The 12,739-nt window shown below is 43.5% G+C and overlaps 1 protein-coding gene across 1 annotated transcript; it reads left to right on the top strand.

The window, feature by feature from the left end:
• The first annotated feature begins 9,973 nt into the window (after nt 1–9,973).
• LOC138085682 (olfactory receptor 7D4-like) lies at nt 9,974–10,912 on the top strand. Its single transcript, XM_068980191.1, has one exon. The coding sequence runs from the start codon at nt 9,974–9,976 to the stop codon at nt 10,910–10,912; it is 939 nt and encodes a 312-aa protein (XP_068836292.1).
• Nucleotides 10,913–12,739: the final 1,827 nt, after the last annotated feature.

The following is a 12,739-nucleotide window of genomic DNA, read 5'->3' as shown; positions in this document are numbered from 1 at the left end:
AAAAGCCGCAACTACTGAGCTCACGTGCTGCAGCTACTGAAGCCTGTGTGTCACAGAGTCTGTGATTTACAATAAGAGAAGCCACTGAAATGAGAAGCCTGCACACTGCAACTAGAGAGTAGCCTCTGCTCGCTGCAACTAGAGAAAGTCCGCACACAGCAAAAAAACCCAGTACAGCCAAAAATAAAATAATAAATAATTTAAAAGGTGCATCGTTTCCCATCATGAAAACCTGATATCAGACCTAGAAGAAGAGAAAGGTTACTATGGGGTGACAGGTTGGCCAGTTGGCACTTCCATCTTTTTCTTTAAGTGGTTGGCATTTTCCTGTGGCCTAGGCATTTCATACTGTTCATAAGGTTCTCTAGGCAAGAACACTGGAGTGGGTTGCCATTTCCTCCTCTGTTACTGAAGTTGAAGCTCCAATACTTTGGCCAGATGACGTGATGAGCCAACTCATTGGAACAGACCCTGATGCAAAAAATTAAAGGCAAAAGGAGAAGAATGCAGTAGAGCATGAGATGGTTGGACAGTGTCACTGACTCAATGGACATGAATTTGAGCAAACTCTGAGAGATAGTGGAGGACAGTAGAGCCTGGCGTGCTACAGTCTCTGGAGTCACAAAAGAGTTGGGCATGACTGAGTGATTAAACAACAACAGGGCATTTCATAATCTTGGAAAATTTTTTGTGCTCTCTTTGGGATGATCAGGTGAGAATTAAACTAACTGAAAATATATAAGACAGATAGACTGATCAGAATAAAAATATCCTAAAGAGTAATGATAATTGTTGCCATCACTCCCCCAGATGGTCTCCACGTCTCTTCATCGGTCTCCCTAATTCCAGTCTGGCCCAGCTACAGCCCAATCTCTACACAGCAGCCGGAGAAAATTTGGAAATCAAAAAAGGACAATCACATCACATCATTTTTTCTACAAAGCATTGCAGTGTCTTCCCATCTCTCTAAGATTAAAACCCTAACTTCTCAAATGGGTCTATAAAGCTCTGAATGACCAGGGCCCTAATATTTGGCCATACCCATCTCACATATTTTCCATGTTGGCCTCTGAAACACTGGCCTGTGACAAAAATATCAAACCAGTTGCTGTCTCGGGGCTTTTGCATATGTGCTTTCCTCTCCCGAGAGTGCCGAGTATGCTTTTTCCCCCCTTGTCTTTTGCCTGGCTCCAGGTCTTTTCTGAATATTTCCATCTTAGTTCCAAATGTCACCTCCTTGGAGAAGCCTCAGGCTCACTCTAGCCCATAGCCCTACTTCATTAATATTTTAAATCATATACATCATTATCTATTTACATAATTACATCATTGTCTATATATATTATTTTCTATTTACCTGTTTATTTATCCTTCATCTCCTTGGATAACCTCAATGGATTGTACAAGCACAAGGAAATCCCATGAGGTTTACTCTGACTTGTTTATCACATCATCAAAACTGGAAGGTGCTCCAGGGAACTCCTCTCAGTGCCATGTGGCAGCCTGGATGGGAGGGCAGTTTGGAGGAGGATGGATACCTGTTTATGTATGGCTGAATCCCTTCACTGTCCACTTGAAAGTATCACTACATTGTTAATCAGCTATACTCCAACATAAAATTTAAAAAGGAAGGGGCTTTAAAAGGGTTTATAAGTTGAATGAACAGAGGGCATCAACTAGGCTGACTACAAAGCAGACCACAGGGCTCTGTGAAGGTCCTGACATCCCCATCACTCAGTTACCCCTGACTTCCAACTTAACTCTCCAGACACACAGTATCAAGTTGCCTCATGCCTGTTTGGGCCTGGGAATGCCCTATGTCATTGTCCTGTTACTGTGGTGACTCTTGAAAGCTTGTGCTCCTGTCTACTGCTTTTTTTTTTTTTTTTTTTTTTACTTTTTGGCTGCACCCAAATAGCTGTGAAAAGAAGAGAAGCGAAGCAAAGGAGAAAAGGAAAGATATTCCCATTTGAATGCAGAGTTCCAAAGAATAAGGAAGAGAAATAAGAAAGCCTTCCTCGGTGATCAATGTAAAGAAATAGAGGAAAACAACAGAATGGGAAAGACTAGAGATCTCTTCAAGAAAATTAGAGATACCAAGGGAACATTTCATGCAAAGATGGGCTCGATAAAGGACAGAAATGGTATGGACCTAAGAGAAGCAGAAGATATTAAGAAGAGGTGGCAAGAATACACAGAAGAACTGTACAAAAAAGATCTTCATGACCTGGATAATCACGATGATGTGATCACTCACCTAGAGCCAGACATCCTGGAACGTGAAGTCAAGTGGGCCTTAGAAAGCATCACTATGAACAAAGCTAGTGGAGGTGATGGAATTCCAGTTGAGCTACTTCAAATCCTGAAAGATGATGCTGTGAAAGTGCTGCACTCAATATGCCAGCAAATTTGGAAAACTCAGCAGTGGCCACAGGACTGGAAAAGCTCAGTTTTCATTTCAATCCCAAAGAAAGGCAATGCCAAAGAATGCTCAATCTACTGCACAATTGCATTCATCTCACACGCCAGTAAAGTAATGCTCAAAATTCTCCAAGCCAGGCTTCAGCAATATGTGAACCGTGAACTTCCAGATGTTCAAGCTGGCTTTAAAAAAAGGCAGAGGAACCAGAGATCACGTTGCCAACATCTGCTGGGTCATGAAAAAAGCAAGAGAGTTCCAGAAAAACATCTATTTCTGCTTTATTGCCTATGCCAAAGCCTTTGATGGTGTGGATCACAATAAACTGTGGAAAATTCTGAGAGAGATGGGAATACCAGACCACCTGACCTGCCTCTTAAGAAATCTGTATGCAGGTCAGGAAGCAACAGTGAGAACTGGACATGGAACAACACACTGGTTCTAAATAGGAAAAGGAGTACATCAAGGCTGTATATTGTCACCTGCTTATTTAACTTATATGCAGAGTGTATCATGAGAAACGCTGGGCTGGAAGAAGCACAAGCTGGAATCAAGATTGCCAGGAGAAATATCAATAAGCTCAGATATGCAGGTGACACCACCCTTATGGCAGAAAGTGAAGAGGAACTAAAAAGCCTCTTGATGAAAGTAAAAGAGGAGAGTGAAAAAGTTGGCTTAAAGCTCAACATTCAGAAAACAAAGATCATGGCATCTGGTCCCATCACTTCATGGGAAATAGATGGAGAAACAGTAGAAACAGTGTCAGACTTTATTTTGGGGGGCTCCAAAATCACTGAAAATGGTTATTGCAGCCATGAAATTAAAAGACGCTTACTCCTTTGCTGGGGGCCAGCGTGAGGAACTCTGCCCATGGCAAAGGTCATGAGGAAGGAGGCTTGGCATACGCAAAGGCGTGATCAAGCCTCAGGAAACCCCCTGTTCCCGAGCATCTAACCCCAAAACCAGAGTCTGTTTTATGCTCTCCTCCATAACCGTTTCTCTCGGAGGAGTAAATGTGCAGCTCCAAGGCAATAAAAATTCTTGGGCGTGACAAGAGTGTTTCAGCTTATGGACTCCTCTGAAGGTTATCTAGCCCACCTGTATAGGTTTGTCCAGCCACATGTGATTGTTTACAGCCTCCCAACCTGAGAGGCACGAGATGTTTTAGACTTACTAAAGGCAAATTCTTTTGGGGAGTTAGAAATTATTAGTATAATGGGTTGGTTAGGAATTATAGTGGTGAAGGGTTCTTCATTTGTTGTGTCAATAATTGCTGCTAATTCCCTGCTCTGGGTGGGACAAGGATGTCTCAGGTCAAACCTCTCTGCTGACAGACTAGCTTGTGTGACAGGATTATCCATACTGCTGCCACTACCACATGATTGTTTACTACCCCTCAACCATAAACAGCACAGAGAGTTTTGGAGTATTTTGAGAGTCTTAATTAGCATAGGGCTTTTTCTTCTTGTTGAGTCAATGATTGCCGCCAGGCCTCCATATCCTTAGGCACCTGGGAATATATTAATCAATGTATTTGGAATATAGAAAAGGAAATACAGTAGTTTTTGATGTTAGCAATACTGGACTTTTTGAGTTAATGGATTTTCTCTTTTGTAATAGATCACTGTACTTTGTTATAAATCACTGTGTCCTTGCTATGTAAAAATGTAACTTTATCATATCTTAAGACTAAATAGATCTTAAGGGGAGCATTGGTGAAAGGATTTTCATTTGTTGGGCTGACGTTTGCTGCTAAATCTCCATGTTCCCTACCCTTATAATGAATATAACTAACATATAGGAGAAATAAGTATTAACCTTTAAGCATATAGGAGAAATAAGTATTAACCTTTAAGACTAATCATGTTAACCTTGGGTTAAATAAATTCCTTTCTTGATTGTAACTCACTACACCCTCACCCTATAGGAATGTAACTTTATTTGGAGGGTGGTGCCTGGTTTAAGAAAAAACACCCTTGGAAGAAATAAGTTTTTTGGTTATCAGAAAGAAAGGATCATAAAATGTCAGCAGGTCTCACTCATGGCCAGAAGATGATGTACCTTTTTTATACATTTATGTGAAGCACCTGATTTTGATAAAGGTCAGGACTGCTGACTCCCGCGTGACTCTGTATTCATCCCTATGTGTAACAAAAGGTATATAAGCAAACCCCAAAATAAAGAAATTGGATCAGTTTCTGGAAAGACTGATTCCCCCATGTTGCTTCTTTCTTGCTCCCGTTTTTCTGGCTGAATTCCCATCTGGAGCATGGATGCTATTCCACGTAATCCAAGTTATTCAGCCTCTTTTTCTCCACTAATCTTCCTATCTAATCTTCCTTTCTAATCTTCCTTTCTAATCTCTCTATATCTGTGATTAAATATGTATTTTTCCAAAGACGCCGACTCCGTCCCCACCTTCGAATCACCCTGGATCCACTGGGGCTGGACCCCGGCAATTCAGCCTCTTTTTCTCTGCTAATCTTCTAATCCCTCTCTATCTGTAATTAAATAAGTTATTTCCAAAGATGCTGATGCCGTCCCCACCTTTGAATTCCCTGGATCCACCGGGGCTGGACCCCGGCACTCCTTGGAAAATTATGACCAACCTAGACAGCATATTCAAAAGCAGGGACACTACTTTGCCAACAAAGGTCCGTCTAGTTAAGGCTATGGTTTTTCTAGTGGTCATATATGGATGTGAGAGTTGGACTGTGAAGAAAGCTGAGCGCCGAAGAATTGATGCTTTTGAACTGTGGTGTTGGAGAAGACTCTTGAGAGTCCCTTGGACTGCAAGGAGATCCAACGAGTCCATTCTAAAGGAGATCAGTCCTGGGTGTTCTTTGGAAGGACTGATGCTAAAGCTGAAACTCTGGTACTTTGGCCACCTCATGTGAAGAGATGACTCATTGGAAAAGACCCTGATGCTGGGAGGGATTGGGGGCAGGAGGAGAAGGGGACAACAGAGGATGAGATGACTGGATGGCATCGCCGACTCCATGGACATGAGTTTGGGTGAACTCCGGGAGTTGGTGATGGACTGGCGTGCTGTGATTCATGGGGTCACAAAGAGTAGGACACAGCTGAGCAACTGAACTGAAATGAACTGAACTGAACTGAATCTTAGTTGCAGCACATGGGATCTTTGATCTTTGCTGAAGCACGTGGAATCTGTAGCTGCAACATGCAAACTCTCAGTTGTGGCACATGAGATCTTTTAGTTGGTCATGTGAACTGTTTGCAGCATGTGGGTCTAGCTCCCTGACCAGAGATTGAACCCAGGCACCCCGCATTGGGAGCATGGAGTCTTGCCACTGGACCACCAGGGAAATCCCTCTACTGCTTTCATATCTGTCCCAAAGAGTGGTCCACAGGTGTCCCCAGGATCTTGAAGAAGACTTCACCCAAGATGTTTCTTAATCTTTAGACTTGTAATTGAACTGGAGGTGGAGTAAGATGCTCCCTAAGGGAAGCTGGGTACCCTAGAGGCCATACCCGAGGAGAAAAACTGCTTCAGGAAGAAAAGGGGCTAATGAGGGCTGAGGTATGGGGTTGTAGGACTTGGGGATGAGGGGATAGCAGACCCCACGTGTGGCTCCAGTTCTGCTCCCAGTGGGTGGATGTGGCAGAGCAGGTTAGTGCCTGGACCCTCGAGGGGGGAACTCTCCAGAAACAGACCACAAAAGCAGCCAATCATTCAGTAGGAAGTGAGGGGATTCAGCCCCATGTAATCCTCCTGTGCTCTTCTCCTCTGGCTCACCTATCCCACGGCAGGAGGAAACGCCTTGTGCCACGCCAGGTCTCAGTCTAGCCCTGAGTCCCAGACTCAGCTCTTTGTCTCTGATCTCTGTCCTTGTTTGTCCTCCACTGAGAGAGGCAAAGATCATAGAGCCCAGACCTTTAGAAATTGTACTGCGATGCCTTATGTTGCTCAGAGACAGCTGTGGTAAAGAGGTAAGAAGGAGCCAAATATTTTCCTTGCACATTTTCCTGGCACACAGGTAGGTATGTATGGGGAAGAGGTGTTAGTCGCTCAGCTGTGTCTCTTTGCGACCCCATGGACTGTAGCCCGCCAGCCTCCTCTGTCCATGCAATTCTCCAGGCAAGAATACTGCAGTGGGTTGCCATTCCCTTCTCCAGGGGATCTTCACCACCTAGGGATCAAACCCAGGTCTCCTGCGTTGCAGGCAGTTTTTTTTTTTCCCCGACTGAGCCACCAGGGGAAGAAAAGCCTACCAAAATCAAGGAAATGTCCCTGGTGCTGGACAGAGCTCTCCAAGCCCCACTACACTCTGTGTTCTCTTTCCTCTGTTTCTAGGTCAACTCTCCTTTAAGTGTCCCTCAGTTTTGGCCCACCCCCTCATAACCCACTCTATGTGTGTATGTGTTAGTCCCTTGGTTGTGTTCAACTCTTTTCAACCCCATGAGTCAGCCATAGACCGCCAGGCTCCTCTTTCCATGGAATTCCCCAGGCAAGAATACTGGAGTGGGCAGCCATTCCCTTCTCCAGGGGATCTTCCCAAACCAGGATTGAACCTGGGTCTCTTGCACAGCAGGTGGATTCTTTGCCATCTGAACCACCAGGGAAGACTACTCTGTACCCACCTGAATAATTTCCCACCACTTTTTCATTCAAAAGGACATTTTTACATCTACAGAGCTTCTCCTCTATGCCTAACACTGAGCTGGGTACTGCACATAAAGAGGTAACTATAATGTGTTGCTCTCCAGGTAAGATGTAAAAACCCAGAAATGAACACATGGATGCAATGTGATAGCTTGCTTCAGTGTGGTCCAGTTTCAACAAGGTACAGAGAAGGTCCAAAGAGAGTATGCCCATTGCTGCCTGGCAATGCCAATGAAGATTTCAGGACAGAGAATGGAAGGGGGGATACGACTTTTCCAGATGAGAGGGGACTCCCAATGAGAGGGGGCAAAGGTCCAAAGCTATGAAATTGTATAGGATGTTCCTAGAATTATAAAATGTTGAGTTAGTTGAGTATCTAATATCAAAGCATTATTTTCCAATAAATAAAAGTGTGACTATCATATATATAGTGTTGCTCATGCTCACTTGCTCAGTCACATCAAACTCTTTGTGACCCCATGGACTGCAGCCCCCCCAAGGTCTTCTGTCCCTGGAATTTTGAGGACAAGACTAGCCAGGCCCTTCTCCAGAGGATCTTCCAGGTCCAGGGATCGAACCCAGATCTCCTGCATTGGCAGGCAGATTCTTTAACCACCACCAGGGAAGCCCAATATTATCTATATTACAAACTAAATTCTCACATTGGCTAATAACTGTTTCCTGACTGTCTAATCTGTCCCATTGATATTTCTGTATTTATGTCATCTCACTGTTTTAAAAGTTGCCTGTCCTCATTCATCTTCTTTCACAAACTTTCTTGGGTTTTCAACTAAGTTCCTTACATTTGACCTGTTAATACTCCTACTAATCACTTTCTCTGAGTGGCTGGATCATCAGAGTCTTAATCAGAATAATGACCTCAGAGCAGTCAAAGGCAGTAACATTTCTGCAGTAACACTCAGTGCTACAGAATAGCAGAGCCCATGTCTCCTACCTTTCATACTTGGCTCTAACCCAGTGCCTGGCATACAGTAGGCACTCAAATAACTGTGAAATCAATGAAAGATGAGGAGACTCAGAGAATCATTTAAATGTCTGCAAACATCTAAAGTTATCATGGCAAAAAGAAATGATCTTCAGAGAGGGGAACTAAAACCATGTAAGTTATAAGCACACATTTCAGCTCAAAGGAAGTAACCTTTGCTTAAATGCATATAAAATTGAGGACAACTGTTCTCAGTTTAGACATTCCCTCCTGTGGCAGGGGTGCAACATTCAAAAAGGCTTTTTTCTTTTTTTTTTAATTTTAAGGAATGCAATAAAAGACAGAAGGCTCTCATTCTCTTTATTTTCAATTGAATAAAGTTCATAATAAATAGTCTCTTTGTTCTTAGTCAAAAGATTTTATGATAGGGAATTGCCTCTACTCTACCCTGACAATTTCTGTTATTCATTCAACAAATATTTATAGAGCACCTATTATATCCCAGATGGCTCAGTGGGGAAAGAATCCACCTGCAATGCAGGAGACGCAGAGTTTGACCCCTGGGCTGGAAAGATCCCCTGGAGGAGGGCATGGAGGCAAACCACTCCAATATTCTTGCCTGGAGAATCCCATGGAAGAGAAGCATGGTGGGCTTCAGTACGTAGGGTCGAAAAGAGTCAGACATGCAGCTATTAAGCACACCCACATATTATATACCAAGTACTATACTAAGTGCTTAGGTTATGAAATGGCAATGCAACAGAAAAGGCACAGTCCTCTCAACCTGAAGAAATGTAAAGAACACAAACCTGCTGGGAACAATTATGGTGGGGGCTCTGATTTTGCCTTTGGAATTAGGGTGCATTATGCTACATTGATCATTATGACAATAGAGGGATCAATTGGGAAAGTAATAGAGAAGCTACTATATGATAATGGAGGAATTATCTATAAAGCTTTTTCATGATATCCTTTTCCAAGTCAAACTTGAGATGGAGAATGGTCTGCTTAAAGATCCTGTTTCAAGCAAATGACATGAGGATAGGAAAATATCATTTAATTTTGTAATTCCCAATGATCACCTCTCCACCTTTCCCTGGGACTTGAAGAGACCACCACTGCAAGGCAGGAAGGAGATGGTCATGAGGCTGGTACTTTCACAGAAATTCGGGAGCAAAGGAACAGTCGTGAGTCAGGGAAGATGAAAGAAAGCCCTGCATGGTGTAGAACATTCATGTTTTTAAATATGTATGTATTTATTTACTGGCTGTGTTTGGTCTTAGTTGTGGCACACTGGATCTTTTGTTGCAACACCTGGGCTCTTGTGGCACACGGGCTGTTGCGTTGTGCCATGTGGGCTCTATAGTCCATGCTCCATGCCATGTGGGACCTTAGTTCCCCAACCTGGGATCAAACCTGCATCCCCCACATTGGAAGGCAGACTCTGAACCACTGGACCACCAGTGAATTCCTAGAACATTCATTTTTAAAAATTTATTAATTTATTCTTGGCTACACTGGGTCTTTGCTGCCACATGCAGGGTTTCTGTAATTGCAGCAGGCTGAGGTTCCTCTCTAGTTGCAGTGTGTAGGCTTCTCGTTGCAGTGACTTCTCTTGTTGCAGAGCAGGGGCTCTAGTGTGCATGGGCTTCATTAGTTGTGGCTCAAGGACCTAGTTGATCCATGGCACGTCGAACCCTCCTGGACCAGGGATCAAACCCGTGTCCCCTGGATTGGCAGGCAGATTCTAAACCACTGGACCCCCAGGGAAGTCTTGGAACATTCAATTTTTAAAGAGGTGTTCCAAGGAGTAGAGGTCAAAACAAGGAAGGTATTATTGAGATCTTGGTAAACTAAAGAAAACTCATAGATAAGATGTAAGACTTGAGTGAATGAGTTTCAAGTATATGGCACATTCCTGTTTTGTCATTGTTTGAACACTATTCTTGCCTCTTTCCATAAGGCAATTTCCATAACTTATATGGAAACAGAGAACCAGACAGTTATTTCAAAATTCATCCTTCTGGGGCTCTCGGATGATGTGGACCTTCAGCCCCTCCTCACTGGACTGTTCCTGTCCATGTACCTGGTCTGTGTTACAGGGAACCTGCTCATCATCCTGGCCATCATCTCTGAGTCCAACCTCCACACCCCCATGTACTTCTTCCTCTCCAACCTTTCCTTCACTGACATCTGTTTCACCTCCACCATAGTCCCCAAGATGTTAGTGAATATCCAGAAGCAAAACAAAGGCATCACGTATGAAGGATGCCTTACCCAGATGTATTTTTTCATGATCTTTGCTGGGCTAGATAATTTGCTACTGACAGTGATGGCCTATGACCGGTTTGTGGCCATCTGTCACCCCCTGCACTACACAGTCATCATGAACCCTCACCTTTGTGGTCTCCTGCTTCTGCTTTCTTGGCTGATCTGCCTGACATATTCTTTGTTGCAAAGTTTGATGGTTTTGAGGGTATCTTTCTGCAAAGAGACAGAAATCCCCCACTTCTTCTGTGAACTTACTCAAATTCTCAAGCTTGCCTGCTCTGACACCCTTGTCAATGACATTGTGCTGTATTTTGTAACTGGCTTGCTGGGTATTATTCCCCTGATTGGGATCCTTTTATCTTATTCTAGAATTATCTTCTCCATAATGGGCATTTCATCTTCTGGGGGAAAGTATAAAGCCTTTTCCACCTGTGGGTCTCACCTCTCAGTTGTCTCCTTGTTCTATGGCGCAGGCCTTGGGGTCTACCTCACTTCAGGAACAGCCCATCCTTCCAGAAAGGGTTCAATAGCCTCGGTGATATACACAGTAGTCACCCCCATGCTGAACCCCTTCATCTACAGTCTGAGGAACAGGGACATGAAGGGGGCTCTAAGGAGAGTTTTCACTAGAGGAACATACTCTCAGTGAGATAATGGAAGTTAAGGGCAGGCAACGGAGATCCCAAGTGCTGATAACTGGTGTCCATGAAGGTGCAATCTGAAGACATAGGAAAGAAACACTACTGATGATATACTAGAAGAAAATATGTCTGAGCCAAAGGCAAACTTGAAGCAGACACTAAAATGCTCACCATCTACCAAGGAAAAAGAATGACCAATCAATAACTAAACTTCTCATGGAAACAAATCATTCCAAGGATTGATTCCTATAAGCATCAAGGGAGGAAAAAGCAAGTCAAGAAATGCAGATGAGGAGACAAGAATGACCACAAAAATTTACACATTGGCTCACCTTTAAACCCTCTCAATTATGTTCAAACTTCTAGCACCGTGCCTGCTGGACTATGCTTCTCCCTAGTCTTGGTCTGAAAACCATTGTTTGGAGTGTCTCATACCAACCTCCCTCACCCTGTAAGATTTTACCCTTAGTGAGTCATGCTTTGGTGTTGGCCATTGACCTATACTCAGGACTTTAATGAGAAACTTCTTTAGGACTCTCAGTGCAGTTTATACTTTCAGAAAAAGGAAACTCTGCTTTCTGTTGACCCATTTGATGTAAAATAAAGGTCCAAAACATTCTACTCACTGTCTTCCTTCGCTGGTCCACACTTCCCTAAATTGTCACATGCTAGGCTTCAAATAGAAACTGTCAGCTCTTCAGAGAGCCCAACCCTGACCACTGTCCTTCTGTTCATTCATTTCCATAGCACTTAACATATTTTGAGGTGGGGCAGATCACAGAAGTCAAGAGGGCTCTGGGTTAATCTCTCTTCATCATTCACTAAGGGTGCAATCTCATGCATGTTACTTAACCTCTTTGTGTCTCTGTGCACCATATTTCTTTAAGAGTTCCAATGGAGACTAAACATTATACATAAGAGAATTCAGAACAGTGTCTGGCATTAAGTATCAGAAGATCCATGAGGGCCATCTAGGTCCACGTTCACCATGGTAAAGGTACAAAGGGATCCATTATCACCAGACCAGGCGGAAAAGCTGTAGAGGGTTGACCAGGCTACAGGTTTAGAAGAGGCTGAGTGAATTCCCAGAGCTGACTCACAGCACTGAGGACATCATGTAGGAGCAGCAGCCTGTCCAAGGCTCAGTCCAGAGCACCACGTGCTGAAGATCAGATCTGCAGAGTCCAAGAGAGAACTTCCCTGGATCTAGAGACTAAGGCTTGGACCAGGACTCCCTGCAACAGTTAACTGGGAAGGCAGAGAATCCTTTATACAGTTCAGCCCCAAGGGGAGATTCTCTTGAAATGAGGGTAAAAAATTAAAACCTGCCTTGGGTTGACCTGAGGAATGTTGAACCCTCTTGGTGAATACCTGGTTTGGATCCTGGCAGACTCCAATGGTTGAATTATAACTTTCTCACTTACTCTTGGACAGAGGAGCCTGGCAGGCTATACAGTCAATAGGGTTGCAAAAGTTGGACATAACTAAAACAATTTAGCACTGTTTATAAGCAGTCTCAGATTCTTCATTGGTATTAAATAATTGCTGGGGTGATTATAGAAAATTAACATCAAATGCACACATTTGCAAAAAGCAGTGGCTACCATATTTATGAACATATTTATTTATGCCCCCATCTTGTACCAAAAGAGGTACACCTATCGGCAGGATCCTGGACTCCACAAAGCTCTGTACAGCTGCATTCTTCTCCAGCAGGGGTCTGAGGCTGAGATACAAACTGATTGCTACTGGTGAAAAAAAAAAAAATCACTTTATTCAATACAACGTTTTAGCTTCCAATCATTCTATGGAACCTCTGGCCCTGGTGACCTGGA

This window comes from Capricornis sumatraensis, chromosome 9, assembly GCF_032405125.1.
Source record: "Capricornis sumatraensis isolate serow.1 chromosome 9, serow.2, whole genome shotgun sequence".
NCBI lineage: Eukaryota > Metazoa > Chordata > Mammalia > Artiodactyla > Bovidae > Capricornis > Capricornis sumatraensis.
This window is presented reverse-complemented; position numbering and strand designations above follow the sequence as displayed.